This window comes from Pyricularia grisea (genome assembly GCF_004355905.1).
Source record: "Pyricularia grisea strain NI907 chromosome V map unlocalized Pyricularia_grisea_NI907_Scaffold_6, whole genome shotgun sequence".
NCBI classification, from domain to species: Eukaryota; Fungi; Ascomycota; class Sordariomycetes; order Magnaporthales; family Pyriculariaceae; genus Pyricularia; species Pyricularia grisea.
In genome coordinates this window covers 3034244-3057803 of record NW_022156719.1, presented here as the reverse complement: position 1 = coordinate 3057803, position 23560 = coordinate 3034244, and the positions used below count along the sequence as shown (strand labels likewise).

The window sequence follows — 23560 nt, the reverse complement described above, 5'->3', positions numbered from 1 at the left end:
CCAAAAAAGTAACTTTCTTCCCTTCGTCCCCTCTTGTTTGTCACCCCAATTTTATTAACCCCCTTCCTTCCTTCCAAACAACTGTGGCTAGGTACATGTATCAATTGTATACCAGTACGATTTTAACGCGCGGAAACTATCCGCAATATTAATAAGCCGCGCCCGTTGGTCGCACCATGCCGCTTGGTAGTGGACAGCCTGCCCATTGGTCGCCCAGTCGTGCGAAAGCAACTCGATACATTTTCAGTCGGAAGCAGCCAGTATGACGACATGGTCCAACGCTTCTGTAATGAACTGCTTCTGCGCTATTGGCGTCCGAAACGAAAGCGCCACTTCACTATCTTCCTTTTCCAAAATCCCCATTGCAGCCGCAACGTGATCCATTACATTACAATGATAGAATTTGGATGATGAACAAGAAGCACGTCGCCTCATGAAGCGAGTGAGATTTGTGCCACCAACAACCTACACCACTCGCATAACAAATCATAGGCGATATTGCGTCTAGAAGCCTTTCTCGAACTCGCCCAGTCGGATTCCTGCAGTAGCGCTTCCCAGGTGTGTTGCACAAATATACTCAAAAAAAAAAAAAAATTGCCTTCACATTCGACTGGCTGCCTCGTCGGCCTGCCCCTGAAAATGCGGCGTGAAATAGTACAGAGTATGCAAAGACCTGGGTTTAGGAAATCCTTGCATATCCAATGCGATGGGCCTACTACAAGTCATTTGGATCCTCTTTTGGCCATGTCAAGTCAGGGAGATCATGAGGACTGAGGAGGTGCTAACAAGCCACAATATTGCGACGAACGCTTAGAACCGGAAATAGCCAAATGTCGTCAGCTAATCCAAAAAAAAAAAAAAAAAAAAAAATTCAAGGTTCCCCGACTTTGCATGACATTCGCAGACTGTAAAAAAGTACAGGCTCATCCTTGAGTTCATCCCATTCCAGCGATTGTATCAAGAACATCTTGCAGCGACTCGTTGAGATCGTCATGTTTGCGGCCACTTTGACACCTTAACTGAGTAGCTAGCCCGCTAATTGCATTGATTGTGTGTTTGTAACGTCTTTGAATAGATGGGTGTGCGTTGGCAAGGATGCTGGTAACAAGCTGCAGGGTAGCAACGTAAAACTCAAGCGCCGCCGTCGATAGTTGTTTGCCAAGGATATCCCAGGCAGCCACTGCGGTTGTTACGTCGAGCCACTCTTCTCTGCTTCCTGGACGTTCGTTTTCGGCGATAGGAAGGATGATTCTCACGATGTCAGTACCTCTACTGAAATCATCGTCGGTGCTTCCAGAGCTTGCTATTGAGAGAAGGTCCACAGTCAAAACTTTCCAGCCGTCTTGGTTTAGTAAAGCCTCTGTTGCCTCTTCAAGCGTCATGATTCCCTCTAAAGCCACAAGAACTGGCCGACGGAAATCTAACCCACCCAGGCCGCTGAGTTTGTACAGGTCTAGGAACATGTCAAGAAGCCCCATTGCTTCTTTTCTCAAGAGTTCGTTGTCGTCCTCCCTGAGCCATACGGCCAGGCACCTTATTGCCGAAAGCACAAGGATGTCTTCGCCAACTTTGGCCTTAATGGAATCCCATGCAATGGTCAGCCGAGAACCCTTGGAGGTCTTGGCTTCGCCGGCACGAGCATCGGGATGTAAACCCATTGCCCCTGCTACAGAAGCATCCCAACGGTCTCGCAAAAACTCGATGGTAACAGACATGGTCTCAGACATGGCTTTCCTGAGCTTGAGGAGCAGGTCGGGGGGTATGGAGAGAGGTGTATGAGGTCCTTCGTCCAAGTCATCACCGACCAAGGATCTCATCAGGAAACCAATGTAGCATGAGACCACATCAAAATCCGACGCTAGGCGTCGGGCGGTATTTTGATATCCGGGGCTGTTCAACTGCTCAAGCAACGCTGGAAACGATGCCCGGAGGTCGATGAGTAATAAATTGATAAATACGTATGAGAAGGGTTTCTCGGAATCGCCCTTGGCATCCGCGAATAAAAGGTTCGGGGCTTGGATTGGATAGACATGAACAAGAGTAGCGGCCAAATTCACATAGGCAGACCTCGCTGCATGAGTAGGGCGACTGGAGGTCAAGTTGCGAATGTAACCCACAAGGGTGGAAAGCCAAGGCGGGTTGCTGGGAAGAAACTAGACGTTTTCGTGAGGATACTTGTTAGTGTCTCTATCTTTCTCGCCTTTTTTTTCACCTATACATTCCCGATAGGAGTATTGTTTAGGATGACTTACATGATCGTCCAGCCGCCTCAGAAAGTCAGCGAGAAAGTCTAAGAGAGTGACGCCATCTGTACCCGTGAAAGAGCGTACGAGGTCAGCGAGCACTTGCTCGACCTTGTGAGCAAGTGCAGACCTAGCGTCGATAGTGTTGGCGATGGTCATGGAGCCGAGAAATGCAAAGGAGAGCACATTCAAAACAAGGGGCTGGGTCGGTGCGATTTCCACGAGGTTGCTCAGATCCTCAATCTGAGCCAACGTTTGAGCACCTTGGGGATAGCTAACAAGCGTCAACAGAGCCTGTAAGATGAGAACTGTGGTGTTTTCAGAGCTATAAAACAGCGTTAGAGATTGGAGGAACAAGGATTCATATGATTGGAGAGACATACCTTTGGAGGATAGCACTGTAAAGCATTGGGATTCTTGCTATGAGTTTCTCATCGGACCTGGATTCTTCTGGTAGTAGAAGAGTGAAGGTATGTATCACAGCTACCGCAAGGTCCAACATATCTTTCGAATTTGGCGAGGGCGACGGCGATGACCCAGCTCTAAGTAGACGGTCCAAGAACTTGCCCGGGATGAACCCCCAGAGCTGCTGTATGATGGTACCATCCTGTTGAAGCTCTGGAGTGTTGTCCAATACTGATTTGAGGAGCGCCAGGCCAACGAATCTTGATGTATCGTCTTTGGTCTTTAGGAGGTCCTTGATCCTCTGTAACGAAGCCTGTTCTGGTGCCGTTGTTTGGGCTTCTGAGCCGGAGCCTGAGCCTTGAGACCCGCTCAGCTCTTCTGATACCTTGGCGTCTTGCATTGGTGAAGCGTCGGACGTATTCGTGATTTGCGCACAGATTAAGGCTAAGATCAAGATCTTATGCCCTACGAATACGGGACCGAAGTAGGTCGATAATTAAACGTTGACGCTTTAATTTTGGAAGAAACCCCCCCAAGTCCCCGTTGCAACATGCCTGCTCAGATTCCATGCCAAGTCGCTTCCAAACTTCTAGAATAGCGCAACATGTGGATCCACACCGTATGAAGTACAGTGCCAGATGTCAATACAAGTGATCTCACCTCCAATTGTCGCTTGCGGCTTGGAAAGCCTACAGCTACAGCGCGTGTGCCGCCCGCCATCAGACGACTCCAAACACGGCCGAATGCAAACCGGCCCCGAAACCGCCCGCCTATGTGACAGCCCGCATCGCACCAGCCCACCGAAGGTTCGCTCCGAATCCTACCCGCGACTGCAATTATCGAACCTCTTACCATTAGCGCTGCCGCGAAAGACGTCTTGTCGGCACGTCATTCCTGAAAGATGGAAAGTCGCCTACCATGGACCAATCTCGTACACTGAACATTGGCTCAGCCTCTAGATCGAGTCAACTGTCGCCTTCTCTACATGACCGCCAGCCATTCCACGATGAATCGGACGAGCTTGACTTTTTCATAGACGAGCCGCCAGACGACGGTGTCCTCGGCGACGACCCTTTGGCCGATGAGTTGGCATCATCGTCGAGGCAAAATCAGAAAGGGAGCGCTTCCTCCCAAACACGCTACCTTTCGGGCTTGGCCAGTGGCCCTGGCGAGGGAGCCTCGCACTTATCTCCAGGCCTGGGGCCGGGCTTGACTTCAGGCGATTATACTGCTAGATCAGGTACGCCAATCGGAGGCTTGCGATCACCTCGTAGCCCAGGCAGATTCAATGGCTCCTCCAAGGATGGTGGACAGGATTGGTACGTCGAAGGGCCTGGCCGACGTGTTGGATATGCGGACTTGACGGCTATCGACTGGATCTTTGAGTATACCAAGGAGAGGCAGCGGCTCCGCGTGCTGTACTCTCAGGCCTCGGGGGTCTTAGGTTACATACCGCAACTGCTGGACGCGAGCCAGGTCTGGATCATCCTGGTGGCGACAGGCATGGCGGTTGGCACAGTTGCTGCAGCTATAGACATTACCACGGACTGGCTGGGCGATCTGAAGACGGGATACTGCTCTACAGGCTCTGACGGCGGAGCTTTTTACCTCAACAAAGGGTTCTGCTGCTTTGGCTACGATGAATGGTCCAAGTGCGTCGGCTGGCGCCCATGGGCAGCCGCCTTGGGGATTGCGTCTGCTGGTGGCAAGTGGATAATAGAATACTTTTTCTTCATTTTGTTTTCGGTACGCTTTCTTTCGCCTCCTGTTTAGGTAACATGCGAGCTGACTCTGGCTGCAGGTTACTTTCGCACTCTGTGCGCATATCCTAGTACGAGAGTACTCCATGCACGCACAGCACAGTGGTATCCCCGAGATTAAGACAGTTCTCGGCGGCTTCGTTATCAGGAGACTGCTGGGGGTATGGACCCTGGTGACGAAATCTCTGGGACTTGTAAGCTACCGTTGCCTGTGGTGACTTTTTGTTTAACCCCCTGAATTTTCTGCTGACCGTTATGAAGTGCTTGGCTGTCGCATCTGGCATGTGGCTTGGCAAGGAAGGTCCTCTCGTTCATGTCGCATGCTGTTGTGCAAACATAGCGACCAAACCTTTCAAAAATATCAGGGAAAATGAAGGTTTGTTCCCATGCCTAACGCCTCTGCTCGTTTTGATTGATGCCTGCTGACTCAATGTTATGTTCCAGCCAGGAAACGAGAGGTGTTATCTGCAGCTGCCGCATCTGGTATATCTGTAGCTTTTGGCTCGCCCATTGGGGGTGTGTTGTTTAGCTTGGAAGTAAGTCATATTCCGCTCTTTACAGAGAGTATGTGCAAATCAAATGCCGACTGACTGCTGCTAGCAACTATCCTACTACTTTCCGGACAAAACAATGTGGCAAAGTTTTGTTTGTGCCATGACCGCGGCCGTCACTTTACAAGCTCTTGACCCGTTCAGGTCAGGAAAGTTGGTCATGTATCAAGTCAAGTACACTACTGGCTTTCATGCCTTTGAAATGGTTCCATTTGCTCTTCTGGGAATCCTAGGTGTAAGAACCATTGAACTCACGAAAGTGTGCGTTGTTTCGGGGCATTAAATTCCTAGCTGCTAACATTAATGGAACCTGATCAGGGAATATACGGTGGCCTCTTTATCAAACTCAACATGAAAGTGGCCCAATGGAAAACGCAAACTCGCTGGCTACCAGGACCGACGACACAGGTTGCAGCAGTCGCACTGCTGACGGCACTTGTCAACTATCCCAACCTCTACATGCGAGCACAAAACTCGGAGCTCGTGTCATCGTTGTTCATGGAGTGTTCCCGAGTCCTTGATGATCAGTTCGGACTATGCAAGACTGGAGCAGCTTCGGTTGGGACCATAGTGTTACTCCTGTTCGCCTCCCTGCTTGGTTTCCTTCTAGCAGCGATTACCTTCGGTCTTCAGATTCCAGCGGGTATTATCCTGCCGTCGATGGCTATCGGGGCTCTGACCGGCAGAGCAGTCGGCATTGCCGTGGAAATCTGGCAGCAAAGCTATCCGGGATTTTTACCTTTTTCAACATGCGAGCCAGACGTGCCCTGCGTTATCCCAGGCACGTACGCGATTATGGGTGCCGCTGCCACGCTCGCAGGAGTCACGAGGATGACTGTGTCCATCGTGGTCATCATGTTCGAACTCACTGGAGCCCTGACTTACGTTCTCCCTATCATGGTAGCCGTGATGCTCTCCAAATGGGTTGGCGATGCCTTTTCGCGGCGTGGCATTTACGAATCCTGGATACACTTTAGTGAATATCCATACCTGGACAACAGCGAAGAGATGGTGATACCCGATATTCCAGCGTCGCAGATTATGACACGCATCGAGGATCTCGTGGTCCTGACTGCTGTGGGACACACCATTGGCAGTCTCCAGCGCATACTCGACACTCACCAGTATCGAGGTTTCCCCGTAATCTCGGACCCTCGAGAAGCTATCCTTCTTGGCTACATATCACGGGCTGAGCTGGCCTATAATTTACACACGTTCACCCAGCCGCCGCATTCTCTACCTCCAGAAACCGAGGCCTTCTTCTCACACCAGCCCATGGCAGATCCGCGCACGACGCTCGATCTCAGGCCCTGGATGGATCAAACGCCCATAACCCTGTCCTCACGGTCGAACCTGCACCTGTCAGTGACCTACTTTCAGAAACTGGGTCTGAGGTATTTGCTCTTCACCGACAGAGGTGTGCTGCAGGGCCTCCTCACTAAAAAGGACGTATGGTACGTCCTGAACGGGGCCGAGGAGACGCGGCGCACGAGTGGATTGGCGAGGGATGCGGGTCTGGAGACTGGTCTCACTAGAGAAGACGGGGATGGTGAGAGCAGGGGTCTGCTGAGGGATGGCGGCGGTGAGGAACCGACAAGTCCAGGCGCCGATCGTCAAGGTTCTATTTTGTGAAATCTTGTGAATCCAGAGGAAACCTTGAAGCATGGTGTTTTTGTGTCGATATTTTTGTGGTTAATTGTAAGCATTTATAGAGCGTTCGTATTCTAAATAGATTAAAGCGGGAGTCCTGGCAAGCATCAGCCTTGAGGGTAGATTGCGTGCGTTAGACGAGGACGTTTGATGCACTTACATGCACCGCCTCTCGGCGGACCCTGTCATTTATGGGTTTCTAATTTGTGATGTGCAGCTTTTGTACGTGGACAAGAGACCCTTATTCAAGCCAAGCAAAACACATGAATGAATATGCATTCGGGCCCAACCAAACTAAATTCATTTGTGGTATCGATTGGCCAGACGGTGAGGTGCCAGTTGACTTTGGGCTAGCGCACCATGTGCTGGCTCGCTGGTGCCATCGTATGCATGCATGCCAGTTTGTTCTTGGTGCATCTACTGCTGTAGATTTAGCGTACCGTTCATTGTAGCGCTTAACCCCTGTCAAAAGCCGCATGATGTCAACTGATTACGGTACTGGCCTTGTTCAACTACTGTAACCCTGGAACGGACCAGACATCCATTTGATGTGATGACGGCACCCCACCAGTCTCAAAGCTGACCATGGATCTTCCCAGCCCCGATGGAGATTCGACGGTATTCGACTTGCTGGAGAAGTCCAGTTCGCACGATTGAACCACCAAAAAAAGAAAGTAGGAAAAAAGGGCCAGAGTCATTCTCCAGTTTTTTTTATGCGTAACAATGTAAAGAAAAATAACAACAACAAAAGTCAACCTGTTAGCAACTTCCGAATTTATTATTAAAATCCCATTGCCCAAACCTCGCGGCAGTAATCGGTGACCAAGTAACACAAAATCGGCTTGTAACCCCCTCAAAAACCACGACAAGATCAAGCGACCGCCCAACCCAAAAAATCAAGAAAGGAAGAAAAAAAAAACATCGGCCTGCAAGTCAACGAAAAATTGACGACGACAGCCAGTCTACCGACCGAACTCCTTTCGCCCTGTTCGTTCTTGGCTATGGACCGACCACCCTAATCAACCCCCCCACTTTCTAATCCCACCCGCTAACCCCAAGCAACTCAAACGATGCGACTGAAGGCGGCCAGCTACAACCGATTGTGTATTTCGCTCGTCTGGGGCCTTGCGCTACTGGGACTTCATGGCTCGGCCGCTCAACAGCCAGGTCGCAACCCGCAGGCCGCCGCTGCCGCCTCCGCGATAGAATCATGCGAGGCGAGGACCATAAACTACATAACACACACCTTGCCACAGCAATGTCTGCGCACCTCCTGGTCCAGCGCTGCCAACGAAGCGGCGACAGCTGCGGCAGGGCCGATCGTCACGTCTACCACGGGCGAACCGACAGCGGCCCCTGAAACCGATGAGAAAAACAATGGCCATAAGACGGGTGGAGAAACGGGTGGCGCAGACGACGGTCAGGATCAGGAGCTGGCCACCAGCTCGTTCATGTCCTTTGAAGAGTGGAAAGAGCTTCAGTTGAGGAAGGCAGAGCAGGAGGCTGGCGATCCCAAGACTAGGAACAAGGATGACGGGTCAGGTCATCAACAGCAGCAAGACGGAGAAGGAGGTCGAGACGACGGAGAGTTAAACTTAGATTTTGACGCCCTGTCGGAGAAGGTGTCTGAGATTACGGCTTCGGGAGCCGGTCCGACGGGCGAGGCTGCGGGTAAGCAGCAGGAGCAACAAAAGCAACAGCAAGACAAGAAGGGTGAAGATCTTGCCATATACGAGGGCGGCGATTCGGCAGCCCAGTACACCCGCAGCAAAGACGCAGGCAAGACGTGCAAGGAGCGGTTCTCATACGCCTCTTTTGACGCCGGCGCCACGGTTCTCAAGACTGGCCCGCGCGCTAAGAACGCGAAGGCTATCTTGGTCGAGAACAAGGACTCGTACATGTTGCTCGAGTGCGCCCAGCCAAACAAGTTTGTCATCATCGAGCTGAGCGACGACGTCCTGGTCGACACCGTTGTCATTGCCAACTTTGAGTTCTTCTCCAGCATGATCCGCACGTTCCGCGTCAGCGTGAGTGACCGCTATCCCGTAAAGCTGGAGAAGTGGAAGGTCATTGGCACCTTCGAGGCCCGCAACCAGAGGGATATCCAGGCCTTCTTGGTCGAGAACCCCCAGATCTGGGCCAAGTACATCCGTATCGAGTTTTTGAATCACTACGGCAGCGAGTTCTACTGTCCCATCTCGCTGGTACGCGTGCACGGCACTCGCATGATGGACTCGTGGAAGGAGGTCGAGGGTGGCCGTGATGACGATGACGAGGTCATCGGTCAAGCCGTGCCCGCTATTTCTCAGGAGCCAATGGAGCCGCAACCACCGGCCGAGGAGGAGCCCAGTTCGCCCGAGCCTGTGGCCGCAGACAATGTAACCAGTGCCCCTCCAGTCGTGACTGAAATGGGTCTCACGCCATGGGTACCCATATTCCGCGAATTCTCCTCATTTGAGATGTGCGAGATGCCAGCACCAACGGCCACAGATTCTGGCCCAGCTTGCCAGTCTTCGGTAGTCTCTGGACCCGACACGCAGCCTCTACATGACGGAAAGCCACACGATTCTGTGGATGGGAACCGGTCAACGGCACAGAACCCAGTATCCTCATTGAATTCCTCCATTCACACTTTCGAAGAGACCGGCGCGCCTCGAGGAAATGTCACGATGGCTGATCCGGCAGCTTCCGCTTACAATACCGAGAACTTAGTATCACCATCACCGCTTGCATCAACCGAATCCCCATCAGGGGTAAAGGACTCTGCCTCTACATCATCATCAACCTCCACACAAGCTTCTTCCCCCAAATCCGTTAACAACAGCAGCAAGCACAAAACACTAGTATCTAAACCTTCCTCGGCCTCGGTCAAGCCCCCGACGCCCAAGCCGTCAAGCACAGTGCCTCCTTCAGCTAGGAACAGAACGGGCACCAACACCAACAGCGCACCGGCAGCGTCCCCAACCGTGCAGGAATCGTTCTTCAAGACGGTTGCCAAGCGTTTGCAGCTGCTCGAGTCCAACACCTCACTCTCGATGCAGTATATTGAGGACCAATCCCGCTTCCTCCAGGATGCCCTTGCCAAGATGGAACGCAAGCAGATTTCGCGGGTTGACAGCTTCCTCGACACCCTCAACCGCACCGTTTTGGCCGAGCTCCGCTCAGTCCGTTCCCAGTACGACCAGATCTGGCAGAGCACCGTTATCGCCCTCGAATCGCAGCGGGACCAATCTCAGCGCGAGATCGTCGCCCTCAGCGACAGACTAAGCGTCTTAGCAGAGGAAGTCGTTTTCCAGAAACGCATGGCCATCCTGCAATCCATTCTGCTGCTCGCCTGCCTGGTCCTCATCATATTCTCCCGCGCATTCGGCGGTGCCGCGTCGACCGTCACCTTTTCCGGGACGCCTCGCCACTCGCGCTGGACTTTCGCCATGCCCATGTCTCCTCCACCTTCCGCCGGCCTTACCGGCAGGAGATTCGGTCCGAGCTCGCCATCAAGGCTCGGCAGCATTGCACTACGGTCGCCGCCACAAGAAGATGACGACCGACTGACTACCATCGATAACCGTCACCGCTACGCCGACAAGACCCTACCCCTAACGCCGACGTCCGAGTACGACGCCGGCGGGCGGGAAGGTACTCCCGTCATTCACGTGGTCGATGAAACGGGGGAGCCCAGCTATTTTGACGACACCGCCAGCTTCTCCTCGCCCCAACGGCTGGGCAGCGAGGCAAGCGATGCCACCCCTGACCTTGGGTACGGCAGTGATACACACGTGGAAGCTGGCGATCAAGCACTCAGTTCCTCGGAACCTGCCGACGAAACGAATGCCTCTCGCGACGAGCAGGCCAAATATCCACCCGGGGGTGAGGAAAGCGATGGCTTCAAGGCCAGCGCCGCTGATACAGAAGTAGAGGGTTCCGGTCCTCCTTTAACGAGAACCACACTACCCGACTTTGGAGAGGCACGAAAGCCGCTCCCTGCTCTACCTGAAAGCCCATAATAAGGCCAAGCTTTTGGGTTGCAAATCAAACTTGTCCTATAGATACCCTGCATTTGTAATTAGACAGCGTAACATAGTTCTTGCGACTGCTTTTTTGAAAATTTACTAGATTTGTGTTCTGAAACTTTGTCAACCAATCCCAGTCCCAATCTCAACATATCCTCGCACAAACGTACCTAGCCAACATCCAGTGATCATCACACCCCAGGAGTCGGGCTTGGTCTACAAGGTCAAACGCTTACAATTCAACTGTTTTTAATTGAGAAGAGTTCTTGTTTGTGTTCAATCATTATCTAGAGTAATAAAATCGCAAAGCCAGGTATCAAAGCGAGATCAGCCGTCCCTTCACCCGCAAGCTACATCCGCCAATTTGCGAGCCGTAGCCCATTTACTGTACAAGACTGTCTTCCGTCAGTACATCCTAGCCTAGTGTTTTCCACAATATGCTATTTGTTTGGCATAGCCCAATGCCCCTCCACATGTAGCCAGCAGATTCGTACAGTCAACATGGCTAAGAAGCACGTCACCGAAAATCAAAAAAAGAAAGAAAGAAAACAAAAAAAAAAGATAGAGAGAAAAGTGCAAGTGTGTATGGTCCTACCATTGAAACGATATTGGACCACACGAGCAAGCCAAAATCAGGTTCCATACTTGTTTGAGCAAAATGGAAAACCATCTTGACTTGAGGGAACCACTCAAATGTTATACTTCATGTATTTGGTGCCGGTAATGATGCTTCGAGACTGATCTGAAGTCGGTTGGGAAGAGCGCAGAGATGTGGGAGAGTTCTGGCTTTGGTTCATTGTCCGACATAAAGGTGCTGAATTGCAGTCTCGTAGTCGTATTCTTCAAGGGCTGCAAGTCTAGTTCCACGATCGTATTGGGAACGACGACGACGCTGCTCATCACGAAAGTGTTGACCAGCGTTGGGGGTGAACAGTCCTGGTGTTTGTCAGAAAACAACATTGGGTCAGAAGACAAGTGCTCATGGCAAACTGGTACTAGGGACTCACCGACGTGCTCCGCATTCTCACAGCTTCTCTTCATCTTTGACTGGTTGTCAGGGTCCGGGAATGGTTCCTCTTGCCCTGCTAACTCGGGCATCGGGCCATTGGAAGTGAAGAAGAGCTGCGAAGATTGATGTCAATTGGGATCCATGAGACATTGATGTGTCCAGTAGCGTACCTTGGGACGATAATGAGCAGCTTCCAGCATGACCGAGCTGTTGCGGAACTTCTGCACTAAGCAGTCTTTGCCCTGGATAGCTGCTTGGAGTTAGAAAGAGGCCTATACGACTGCCTTGCCGCTGTTACTTACTTGCGTAGGATATCTCGGCGACCTTGTCGCTCTTGAAACAGTTCCTTCAAGCATTGCCCCATGATTAGCATTCAATCCATGTACCTTCTGGGAGCAGGTCGTGACCCTACCAGCGCTGGTTCCCACGCGCGTTGACAAACTAAAGCACAGGTTTTCTGTCAGTTATAGTAACTCTGATAAACGAACTGCATGTTAAAATGACTAACATCAATAATGTCAAGTGGCTAAAATACAAGAGCTCTTGTCAGTGAGTGCATACCACATTACCAAACATGCAATGGCATCACTTACATCCACAAAGTTGATGAATGCGTATCCAACGTTACAATCGTTGGCAAAGTCGATTCTCAAGTACATAAAGTCATACTTGCCCCAGCTTGATTCATCAACGATACGCTTCAGCATCGCCTGATCAACCTTGTTGGGAATGTTTCGCAGCATAATCTGCCAAACGTCAGCAGCAATAGGGAGCCATATGACGAGAAGGGTTGCTTACAGTTGTGCGGACATCAGTGCCTTCTCTGATACGGTTGACATCTACATGATTATGGTGCCCAGCAACGTTGTAGTATGAAGAGCGATGTACGCGCGTCGCATTCTGGCGGCGGTTGTCTGGCCGGCTGAAGCCTTGAAGCTGCCTGGGAGACGTAAACTCTTGCTGTGGGGAAAGGATCACCGGGCTTTGTGGACTGGAATAGATTGGCGTGACACATGAATAGCCCGGGATACTCGATGAGGGAGGGCTCTGGGCGGGAATCCTGTTCAGTGTGTATGGGGTTGGCACAGAGAAGTGCTGGAAGACCATAGGCCGATAGAGAGGGTATTGTGGGCTAAGTGGCAGGCCAACTCGCGGAGTTTGTGGATATCCAGGAGTGTTGAGGGGGACGGCTGACTGCTGCGTTTTGCTCATAGAGAGGTTTGAGAAAATGTCTTGCTCGTACTCCTGAAAAGCTGATGATCTGATTGGGGTTGCCACTGGAGTTGAGATAGGTGTAGTCATGCCACCAAGAATTTCGGGTGCAAGGCTGAGCCCTTCCCTCTGGCGAAATGTGATTGTAATGGTAATGTTCTAGTTTCAGGTTAGCCGCATATTGCAGATGAAATTATTGTCAATAGGGTCGAGATTAAGTATGGAAGACCGACATTGACAGTGATACCGTTGTACTTGGAAACAACGCCAAAAGCCACAGTTGTATCGGTATACTCTATTACGGCTTTGTAGACGCAGCGCTCCGAGCTTGGAGCCTTCTGAAGTGCAAAAATCTCTCCCTCTGAACAAAGAAGTCCAGCAACCAGAGAGTCTACTTGTTGCTCACAGTCCGCTCTGCCGACCGCGAAGACATCAAGCTGACCCTCGTGGTTTGTTGTCGGATTTTCGCTAGCTCCAGTGAGCTTAAGATCATGTAAGGTCAGCATTTTTGCGACAACGAAGGATTTCCAAACTTGGGACTCTTCCATACCTGTACAAATTCTACCGGTGGCACAAAACCGGCTACCCAAGAAGGTCCTCCGAGTAGAACATTGCGATGGACCATACATGAGTCCCTGATGTTCGAGAATCGTACATATGCAGCAGGACCCTTGACGACGATACGCCTTGTTCCTTGGCATGGAGAACCAAGCTGACCCAGTTTCTAGATCTTTGTTAGAAAGCTTCAAGTAAAACATTGCAATGTATTTATTGGATGAGGGAGGCATACCAAAAGCAGCAGCTCAACATCGCTCTGACCAACGAGCTGAGACGAGGATGATACAACGATGCATCGAGAAAGGAGTCCTTCTGTGCTCAACGTTGTGGGTATTGATAGAATCGACTGTTGAATGGATGATACCTGGTCTGGCGAAACCTTCGAGGCTGCATCACCTGATCCCTGGGCGACGAGCGGTGAGCTGTATGGGCGAAAAGCCGATGCTGTGGCAGACAGCTTCTGTTCCTGTTTCCTTGCGGGTGTATCTGTTGACACGAATGGATCTCGTTCAATTGGGGACTGACCACTCCGGTATAGAATAGCCTGATTCGTCGAGTAGTTAGTTGAATCGCTATCAGATGAACTTGAGGCGATAGTTGCCATCGGCTTGGTCGACTTGGCCGAGTTCTCTCCTGGCGAAAAAGCAGTGAGGCGTGTGTCTGGGGTTCCATCATGCTTGCAAGACTCTGCTGCTCCATTGGAGGAGTGAGGAGAGGGAGGGCTGAAGACTCCAGCGCCATCTCTTGCCTGCGGCTGTGCCATGGTAGGCGATTCAAGTGAGCTGTCTGAAGACAAACGTGGCTCTCGGTCCGGTGGCGAGGAAGGAAACCCAAAGTGGTTGGACAAGGTCAGCTACAGGAGGCCAAGGGACTGGGTTCCAGAGAGGGAGAAAAGATTTGCGTCGACGTTAAAGAGGATCGAAGAAAGAGGAGTCTTTCTGGAGAAGGAGACCACGTGGTATAACGTGAAGTCCTTCGCAGGTAAAAAGATATGCCAACCGTCGTGACGACTGAACAAAAAGAACGGAAGAGAAGGTGATGGGTATGAGGAGAAAGAATAGGAAGAGAAAGATGGATGAGAATCAAAAAAATCGCTGTCGACAAACGGTGGTGCTTTCTTTGAACTTCAGATCGTTGATCCAAAAGGAGATTGTGATCCAAAAATCCAAGGAAACCTGGGCTGGTGCTCCTTCCGTCGTTAAAACTTGATCTATTAAAGATCTTTCCTAGAATGAGTCCAAGGGAGGAAGGTGCGGTTGTGTTAGCGTCGATCAAGGCCACAACAAAGGCAGGCACACATGTGCTTCTTTTACCTTGGGAGGGAGGGAATGAATGGCAGCCGAAGTCGCCAAAGACACTGACAGTAAGATTGCCACAAAATTTGGTGGCTCACACAAAGTATTCGAGGAAGGTCCATCATGCAAAACAGACCGTCTCCTGGCCATGCACGTTTGGGGGAGACTGGAGACTGACTTGGATGTGACGCCAAAGTGAGCCGGCAAATGATGCCAAAGGGAGAGACCTACCTGTGAGGTAAGTTGTTGTCTGCTATAGGCAGTAGAAGCGCTACATGTATTGGTCAGTATTTCTACCTTGGGTTGGCATCAAGAAAGAGAAACTTTGCTGGATTGGAACAATCAGCGCTGAAACTCAGATTTAATATTCTGCCTCTTCATCAAGGAAGCCAGCTGAAAATAGATCATATTGAAACCCAAGCTTGTTCACCTAAGGTAGCCTTTCAACCCATTCTGATTACCATTTGAGTCCTTCGATTTGTGACGATTTCAGTGTAACAAAGACGTGAGTCTCTACAAAACTACCTACCTACCTAGCTCAAGATGTTAGAAAATACACACAGATGCATACGCCAGCTTCACAGCTTGCGGCAAGAGACTATATCCTGCAGCCTAGCCATTTGATGGGTAGGTATGGAATGTTACCAGGAACGCTCCTGCCCGCGTCACTGGTGTATGAAAGGTTCTTGATAAGACAAAAGATAGAGAGAAAAAAAGGAGAAAAAGGAGAAACAGCAGGCCCTTGTCTTGGATACCTATTGAATTCGTCGCTGGTCTGGAGAAACCACCCTCGACATAGTGATTAGTGCAAGGGTCACTGTCGCAGAATGCCATATCATGGATGCATACCCGCCTCAAGCAAGACGTTTCTCACGATGTGGGTGGGATAAACAAATGTACTGAGGTCCATCCAGCCAGCTTCTATCTTCCATACTTCTAGGATGAGATTTGAATGCCCGATTTGCAATAAATGATAGCAATGGCTTCGACTTGACGGAAATCATCAAGCATTGAGGTGGCAGTTTGAAATATTGCTGGTTGGCAATCTATTAAGTCGCATGACAATGTAGTCAGGATGCCTAAAAGCAATAATCCCACCACTAGGAGAGTAACGGTGTGAAGGGTGTATACAAGTGCCTCGCCCGATATCTGAATATTGGTCAGGTAGTTTACGTGGTGGTAGGGAGATATTCAATGGGGATTAGATTCAACCCGCCAAGACATATCTTTGAAGATCAATGAATGCACAGTCAATATAGCTCTTGTGCACTGTAGCAAGTGGTGCCTCCTGGGTTACCCCATGATGTGTGATGCCACTCTGCAGGGGAAACGGACAGGGATTGTTCACCACAGGAGCCTCAACTCGACTGGCATCTCGAGTCCTCAGCCGGAGGGGTGGGATTTGAGGTTATAATTTGGATTTGCATATCGGTTTGTATATGTCCACTTTGTCTTTCTCATAAACTCAAATTTAGTGTCGCATCTTCACACTTTCCTAGCTACGAGCGCTACCTAAATAACCTCCTCTTCACACAAAGACCGACTTGAAGTTCATAATCTCGCGGCGCGCTCAGCGCCCGCCCTCATAAAAATGCCGCGGAAGCCGCAGTCATACGACAATTACGGCGCTGCCGTCCCCGAGGTAGAATTTCCAGTAGCATCTTTTGCTTTGCTACTCTACCTCTACCTAGTCTACCCTTTGGTGTCACAGCGCCTGCTGACCAGCTTCGGCACAGATAATTCTCGCTTCTTCCGACTCCGACTTCCTCGACCAGCTCATTCCGGTTCTCAAAGATGCTTCCCAGGGAGGGCGCATGGGCGCTCTCGTGCAAAACTTCTCGCAGTATGCCGCCGAACGCGAGTCCGAGATCGAGATGGTGGGCTTGACGAAGCACGAAGAGTTTTTGGGATCTGTGAACCAGCTCCAGAAGGTCCGGGAAGGCACTGTCAAACTGACGGCCGAGATTCTAGAGCTGAACCAATCGATACAGGCCAGCACAGAGAAGCTGGCGGAGCAGAAGCAGAGCCTGGTCAACACAAGGGCGGTCCGTCAAAACATTGCCGACGCGTCTGAGGTGCTTAAAGAGTCACTAAAAATCCTACATGCTGTGAATAACGCCCTTGACTTGATCCGGAAGAAGAACTACTACGCGGCACTCAAGTCGCTTGACGACCTCCAGAATGAGTTCCTTATTCCCACGATACAAAACAAATATGCAACCCAGCACAAACTGGCAGACCTCATACAAAAATCCATCCCAGCATGGCAGAAATCCATCTGCGATGCTGTCATGACCGACCTCAACACATGGCTGTTTCGCATTAGGGAGACATCACAATATTTAGGAGAGGTGGCAATGTGGCACACCGAGCTGCGGAGGGAACGCCAGCGCGAACGTGTGGAGACAAACGACTTCCTGAAGCGGTTCAGACTCAACTCGGCCATCGAGCTTGTTTTCGACGAATCGGAGGAATTTGATGTGCTGGATAACGAAGAGTTGCAGGTCGACTTTACGCCATTGTTCGAAGCGGTCCATATCCATGATGCCCTCACGCAGGTGGAAAGGTTCAAATCCGATTACGCCGCAACGAGACGGCAGCAGAAGGACCTGTTGATGCCAACCAGGGTGAATCTAGAAGGCGAGGAGGAACCGACTTTGAGTGCCTTGTTGGAGGGCATAGCGGGTTTTGCCATCATCGAAAAGGCAACGATGCAACGTGTGCCGCAGCTCAGGTCTCCAGTAGATGTGGACGAGCTGTGGGACTCGCTGTGTCGGTCAGCCATTGCCCTTGTCACAAAGGCATTGAAGGATGTTACAAATGCGGAGATTCTACTCAACATGAAAGTCCGGATTGCTTTGTTCATACAGACTATGGAGGGCTGGGGATACTCAGTTTCAGTGCTGGATAACTTCCTCCTGACGCTGTTTGACAAGTATGCCGAGCTTCTTAAGCGTCGCTTCAGCGAAGACTTCCAGGAGGTACGATCTCTTACCTGCCCGGATCCACACGCTCTGGCCTTTACTGGTATATCTGAACTTGGGAAGGCTAACATCCCGTATCATCAGATTGTCTCTACCGACGACTATATGCCCATGGCTATTAATAACCTCGAGGAATATGAAAAAGTTGTTAATGTCAGCTGGTTCACACCCGAGAAACCTGCTGAGGAGTTGAGGTATTTGTTTTCCAGTGCCGTCCCTTCTGCGCGATTATCCACTAACACTGACTGCTGTCAGCTTCCCATGCGTTCTTCCGTTCTCCCAGATGTACCCACTGTGCTGTATAGATATAAGGAATTTCCTCAACCAGTTCTATTTCTTTTCGGATGATCACTTTCAGCACCCCAATATCATCGACGAAACTCTCAGAAAGGTTAGTCCTGTCTAACGTGAAGTTCGGCTCCAGCCTTCACGAACGGAAGAAAACCGATGGCTGACGCGTACACAATAGTCACTGGACTCCCTTCTCACGGAGAAGGTGTGCCAATCGCTGGTTGAGCGGCTGAATTCTCAGTACTTGGGCCAGATTGTTCAAATTTTGATCAACTTAGAGCACTTTGAGATTGCATGCCAGGAGCTTGAGCAACTGCTCATTAGAGCTAGATCCTCGACTTCAGCAGGCGGGCCTGTGACTCTCAGCGCCACAGAGCAGTTCCGAAGTAATAAGAAGACTGCGGAGAAGCGGATATTCGAGCTTGTAAACTCCAAGATTGATGATCTTGTTGACACGGCCGAATACGATTGGTAAGATTGGCCTGCGATCGTGGATCTGGTGACTTTATACAGCTCGTGATATACTGATACTTCCACAGGACTGCCGCCAACCCCCAACTGGAACCAAGTAACTTCATACAAACCTTGACTCGCTATCTCGCCAACATCATGAGCTCTACACTCCTAGGTCTGCCACGAGAAATCAAGGAGCTTATTTACTTTGATGCCTTGAGCCATGCGGCAGACAAGATATTGGTGGGTTCAGTCACGTCATTGTTTCTTCATGCGCGTTGCATGTGCTCACAAATGAAACTATCCTACAACAGACATTGCCGATGGCCCCGGAGGTGAAGCGAATCAACCCCAACGGCGTGCAGGCTATGGAGACGGATGTGCGCTACCTGACCGAATTCGTGGAGAGCCTGGACAATTCTTTCATGCTCACACAGACGCTGGACGAGCTTCAACAAACCGTGGAGCTCATGAAGTCCGGCAACAGCGACGAGTTCTTCGAAGCTGCAGTGCGGAACAAGAAGTATCCCCGAGTCAACGCCATGAACGGACCTATCTTGCTTGAGAAGTATGCATCCCCATTCCCGAGGCTCCTGACGACCTGTCCTTGTGATATCTTGTTTACTAATGGTCCTTGCTATGTTTCAGGTTGTCAACCACGGTGGAAAATACTCCCAAGGGCACACCTGCGCTTGCGGGATTCTCATCTCGTTTTGGTTTCAGCTGATCTACTCTCAGCTCTGGAAGGGGCATTTTCGCGTTGAAAGTTTTGCCCGGGTATTTTTGAGTTGTGGAACACAGCACACAGCACAGGCCAAAATCAAGTAATTCTTTTCTCAGTGAACGCTGTTTGTTTAAAGAAAAAACCGACGTCATGTACTCCGTCACTCATGGATATCCCTCAAAAATGGCGTCTCTGTAGGTCCACCCAATCTCAGAGTCCCTCACGCCTCCAAATGTACAGTGCTATGAATAGAAACAAGAAGAAAAAGATATGGAAAGTCAATCCCTTGGGGTGAGGAAGAAGCTATTTACGTAGCACATTCGCGATACACGCCAGGTTTTTCAAGGGAATCTAAAAAAAAAAAAAAAAAAAAAAAAAAAAAAAACGCCTGTTATCTTTCAGTTTTTGGCCCAGGGGCCTAACTTATCCCTGGCGTTAAACTGGTATGTTGTGGGAGTTTTTTCCCAGAAAAAATCTGGAAATCTGGCGTATATCTTGAATGTGCTACGCAAGTAATTTCTTCCTCACCCCAAGGGATCGTCTTTCTCCGTCTCGAACATGGAGCTCTGCTTGTTTTCCGACAGTTCCAATTGGGTAGATACCGCGACGGCCAGATGAGCCTCTCTTTCTGCAACCCATCTAGCAAGCTGATCCAATGCAGAACCTTGTGAACCGAGGGACTCCTAAGCGCTCTGGATACAGGGGGGGACACGGTCAGGGACGATTGCACTCAAATGCGTTTTCGTTAGGCATTCGATGGACAGTACTTACTTGGGGAGGCTGCATCGTATAGCTCGAATACATGTTCGGGTCCACCTCGTACATGGGTTGCTGTGGCTGGCCGTACGCGTTCGGGGCGCCTTGCGGGACCTGGCCCGGGTACATGTTCTGGGCTTGGCGGTAGTCGGCCTCTCCACCCATGGGATGACCAGGGAGGCCGTACTCGGCGCCCATGTGCTGCGTGTGGTTTTGCGCGGGAATGCCCCCCATCTGGGGCTGGCCGGCGGCGGCAGCGTTGGCGGCACCTGCCTGACCCGCCGCCCGCTTGGCGTGACCTGCGGCCTCCTCGCGAGGGACGATGTCGATCAGAAAGTCGAACATGTCCGACATTGAGAGGGCCGATGCGATGTCAGAACGTTGCAGAGTGCGGCGCTTATTCTCTTCGGCGTGGATCCAAGCGCGCATCGTCAACTCCGTGATAAAGATGTCGCAGCCCTTGGCAAAAAGTATGGGCGCCTCAGCTGAGATCATCTTCACCTCCGGATCCGCCTTCATGACCTTCTTGATCCTGGCGAGTGGGAGCTGGTGGAGCTTGTAGTCATGGGTGTCATTTTCGAGGTGGTCAATTGTGTGTTGCCAGTAGGTGGTTAGAATGTTCTTGTACGGGCCCTTGAGACCTTGATGCACATTGGCCCAAGGTCCTGTATAGTGCTCGGGTGGAGCATAGCCTTGTTGCGCCAGCTATTGACGGGTAACGGGCCCAGATCAGTCAGTACAAGCGGGGACGAGCTGAAGAGGCACGAAGGTGGTACTGGTGCAACGAACCTGAGAACTGGCGCCTATATCGTCAAGATAAAATTAGCATGCTGCAGACCATGTGAGATGATGCCGATGACAAGCTGTGTGTAAATGCGGGAATTGAGCGATGGCCTTACCATAGTGGCCGCCTTTGCTTAGATCATAGTTGACTTGTGGCCTTCCGTCTTGCGCTTGCCCTTGGGCCTGGGCTTGCGTCGCATCGTGGGGATTCATAGCCATGTCGTAGGGCGCAAGTCGAGTCGCTCCGACAACGACTCGTTTGTTGGTGGATTGAGGTCAAGAAAGTGAGGGGGAGTGTTTAAGTGTCGGCGTCGCGCAAGTTCAGGCGTCGCGTTTCGCGCGGAACCCAGCAAGGCCCTTGTGTAAGGCTAAGGCTGCTTGTGTCTTGTGGGGAAGTCTGAAGCTCGTGCATTTTGGTCAGCTTCTACCTAGTTCTAGCAGACTTGCGCCACACGCTCTATCTCTTTCATGGCACAATGAATTGTTTACTTTTGAACGGAGAATAGGAGGAGATCTTGACGCGTTATTCCAATGGACTGACTGCTTTCGGACGAACTGATCAATTGATTGGTCGCAGGCGCAAGGGCATTTAGTTAGCGAATGGTGGAGTTTAAAAGCTGGAGGCTTGGGTGATTGGAGCGAGTGGGCAAGGTAATGAGCCAACGACTGTCCGCGCCGCCCGTTTAAAGCTTCAGGTTCCATTTCGTACTAATGAAAGGAGGGGTCCGAAGCCAAGATAACAAACGGATGGTATGCGTACTGTGCGCGTGCGTGCGGTGATTAATCACCAACCACGAGAGTTCTTAGACTAGCACCTTACCTAGCAAATAGTTGAATTGGTTCTGAAATATTTTTGTTGTTTTTGCGATATGCCCCAGGAGAGAGTCGGTATTTTATTTCTTGGTGTTTTACAGCTTGATTGATATCAGAGAAATAACGTCTACCGTCACTGTAGCGGTCAGCGAGCTGGCGCCTAGTAACCATTACGACCAGGGTTGGGCATCACATCTCGGCCCAATTGCCAACGCACTCGACCTCCAGCTGCCAGCCTCAAAATGACTTCATTGCTTGAATGCCTAAGGCATCAAGTTAGCCCCAAGGTCACCAGTGATTGCGTAAATCGTCTGCACTGAAACAAGAAGAAAATTCATCAAAATCCGTTACAGTGGAATTTCTTTTAGATGTGAAGTTTTTATTTCTGGAATTTTAACCTGCCACGAACGTATGTCCACTTTTGGTACTTCAACGTCCATCTTGTATTAATTCGTTGAGGGCAGGACTAGCAATTGAAATGACCAAAAACGAATGGTATGGACAGTACACGTGACCAATGACTGGTGGCTTTACACAGATCACATAATTGCGGGGACGAGCAAGGGTCAAGCTGCGCGCGTCAACTCAAAAGGTTGCCGCGAATTTTTTTTTTTCTTCTCCAACAGCTTCATCCAAAAGAGACCAAACCACTTCCACAAACATGGCAGCAGGTGATGTAGCGCTTTCGGAGAACCAGCTCATCGAGAGCCTTCTTGCAGATGCTGAGAAGCGTCTATCTGCTCAGGCTTCTACACAGGATGTCGCTGTCGTCAGCAGTAAACCAGCCAGTGTGGTGAAGATACCAAAGGCCCTGCCTACCACGAAAAGCTCATCAAAGAAGGAAGAAGAGTTGTCAGTCCGGTCTGTGGCTCCAAAGCAGCCAAAGGTTTGTTCCACCATTTCATTCCTACTTCATACGCACCTCCCTACCCCAACCTGTCTTCATGATGAAAATTTATCCCAAATTTTTCATGACGCGGCGAGATATCCCGTCATGGGAGACTCTCCTGCACCATAATGATTTCTTATATCATAGTTACTCTGACTTGAAGTCCCTCATCTCGATTCCTCGTCGCACTCCTTGGCATATATAAATCGCTAACAGTTGGATCAGAACAAGAGTGAAGATGCTGGCTCCGATTGGTTCAATATGCCCAAAACCAATGCGACTCCTGAGCTCGTCCGCGATCTAAAGCTATTGAGGATGAGGAATGTACTCAACCCCAAGCAGTTCTTCAAGAAGGACACGCGTACGCAGTTAGTCCCCACTTACTGTCAATCGGGCACTATCATCGAGGGACCTACCGAGTTCTACAATGCCCGCCTTAACCGCAAGGAAAGGAAGAAGACCTTGGCCGAGGAGGTTTTGGCTTCTTCTGACGCCATGGCAAAATTCAAGACGAAGTACAGTGATATTCAGACCAGGAAGATGAGCGGAAGGAAGGGGAGCTACAAGAAAATGATGGCCCAACGGTACAAGAAGCGGTGAAAGCTTGTTGTTCCAGGAGAACCCTAACTTTATGATGCACCTTGCAATTACCAGAAGAACACCAGCGGCAAGCCGTGTGCTCTTGAAACCCTGCTTGATACCTGCTAAGCTCTCAGCTGGGAACAGTCGTACTCCCCCACTGCTTTGATGCGCTTAACATACCAGGAGGCAACCGTAGGAGGTCCTCTTGTGGATGTGCTTATGGTTGTCAACGGCCTGTGGGTAGGCATGGACATTTGGCTGAAAGACTTGCCATGGACTGTCCCGTCTGAACACCTGCCATCGCCATTGCGTTTTACAACACTATGAAACTTCTCTATCACAAAACCGATAGGCAATAAAAACATAAAAGTTTGAAAATTATGTTCATCTGCATGTGAAGGAGCGAACTTATCAGTAGCAATCAATCTTGTAACGAACTTTGGTGAGACTCGAAACCAGGAAGAGGACCTAAATTTAGCTTGCGCCGCGTTGTGAGGCTTTCCCCAGATGCCTTCAGTCGAGGAAAACAACTTGCAAAATTTCTATGTGATGTACGAACTGTACCAGCCAAAATCCGGACCCAACTAAGCCA

At 50.5% G+C, this 23560-nt stretch overlaps 7 protein-coding genes across 7 annotated transcripts; 4 read left to right on the top strand and 3 right to left on the bottom strand.

Moving 5' to 3' along the window:
• Positions 1-935: 935 nt before the first annotated feature.
• PgNI_08884 (uncharacterized protein) lies at positions 936-3048 on the bottom strand (the record flags this gene model as incomplete). Its single annotated transcript, XM_031128874.1, has 3 exons — positions 936-2153; positions 2253-2568; positions 2627-3048. The coding sequence occupies 3 exons, from the start codon at positions 3046-3048 to the stop codon at positions 936-938; spliced, it is 1956 nt and encodes a 651-aa protein (XP_030979408.1).
• Positions 3049-3400: 352 nt separating this feature from the next.
• Positions 3401-6959, top strand: PgNI_08883 (uncharacterized protein). The gene is made up of 6 exons (XM_031128873.1): positions 3401-4394; positions 4450-4602; positions 4670-4784; positions 4853-4944; positions 5009-5194; positions 5278-6959. The coding sequence occupies exons 1-6, from the start codon at positions 3567-3569 to the stop codon at positions 6589-6591; spliced, it is 2688 nt and encodes an 895-aa protein (XP_030979409.1). The 5' UTR covers positions 3401-3566; the 3' UTR covers positions 6592-6959.
• A 720-nt stretch (positions 6960-7679) lies between these two features.
• PgNI_08882 (uncharacterized protein) lies at positions 7680-10613 on the top strand (the record flags this gene model as incomplete). Its single annotated transcript, XM_031128872.1, has 1 exon — positions 7680-10613. One exon carries the CDS (start codon positions 7680-7682, stop codon positions 10611-10613), a length of 2934 nt encoding a protein of 977 aa, XP_030979410.1.
• A 799-nt stretch (positions 10614-11412) lies between these two features.
• PgNI_08881 (uncharacterized protein) lies at positions 11413-14161 on the bottom strand (the record flags this gene model as incomplete). The annotated part of the gene is made up of 11 exons (XM_031128871.1): positions 11413-11555; positions 11627-11741; positions 11799-11878; positions 11931-11974; positions 12041-12069; positions 12137-12154; positions 12222-12374; positions 12427-12999; positions 13074-13322; positions 13391-13564; positions 13631-14161. The coding sequence occupies 11 exons, from the start codon at positions 14159-14161 to the stop codon at positions 11413-11415; spliced, it is 2109 nt and encodes a 702-aa protein (XP_030979411.1).
• Positions 14162-16062: 1901 nt separating this feature from the next.
• On the top strand, positions 16063-19558 carry PgNI_08880 (uncharacterized protein). The gene is made up of 8 exons (XM_031128870.1): positions 16063-16124; positions 16232-16335; positions 16430-17871; positions 17933-18068; positions 18147-18439; positions 18508-18664; positions 18736-18989; positions 19070-19558. The coding sequence occupies exons 2-8, from the start codon at positions 16285-16287 to the stop codon at positions 19146-19148; spliced, it is 2412 nt and encodes an 803-aa protein (XP_030979412.1). The 5' UTR covers positions 16063-16124; positions 16232-16284; the 3' UTR covers positions 19149-19558.
• A 301-nt stretch (positions 19559-19859) lies between these two features.
• On the bottom strand, positions 19860-21268 carry PgNI_08879 (uncharacterized protein; the record flags this gene model as incomplete). Its single annotated transcript, XM_031128869.1, has 4 exons — positions 21174-21268; positions 20801-21081; positions 20691-20704; positions 19860-20606 (listed from the first exon to the last, which is right to left on the bottom strand). Exons 2-4 carry the CDS (start codon positions 20901-20903, stop codon positions 19860-19862), a joined length of 864 nt encoding a protein of 287 aa, XP_030979145.1. The 5' UTR covers positions 20904-21081; positions 21174-21268.
• Positions 21269-21892: 624 nt separating this feature from the next.
• PgNI_08878 (uncharacterized protein) lies at positions 21893-23346 on the top strand. The gene is made up of 2 exons (XM_031128868.1): positions 21893-22383; positions 22612-23346. The coding sequence occupies exons 1-2, from the start codon at positions 22159-22161 to the stop codon at positions 22984-22986; spliced, it is 600 nt and encodes a 199-aa protein (XP_030978697.1). The 5' UTR covers positions 21893-22158; the 3' UTR covers positions 22987-23346.
• The last annotated feature ends 214 nt before the right edge of the window (positions 23347-23560 follow it).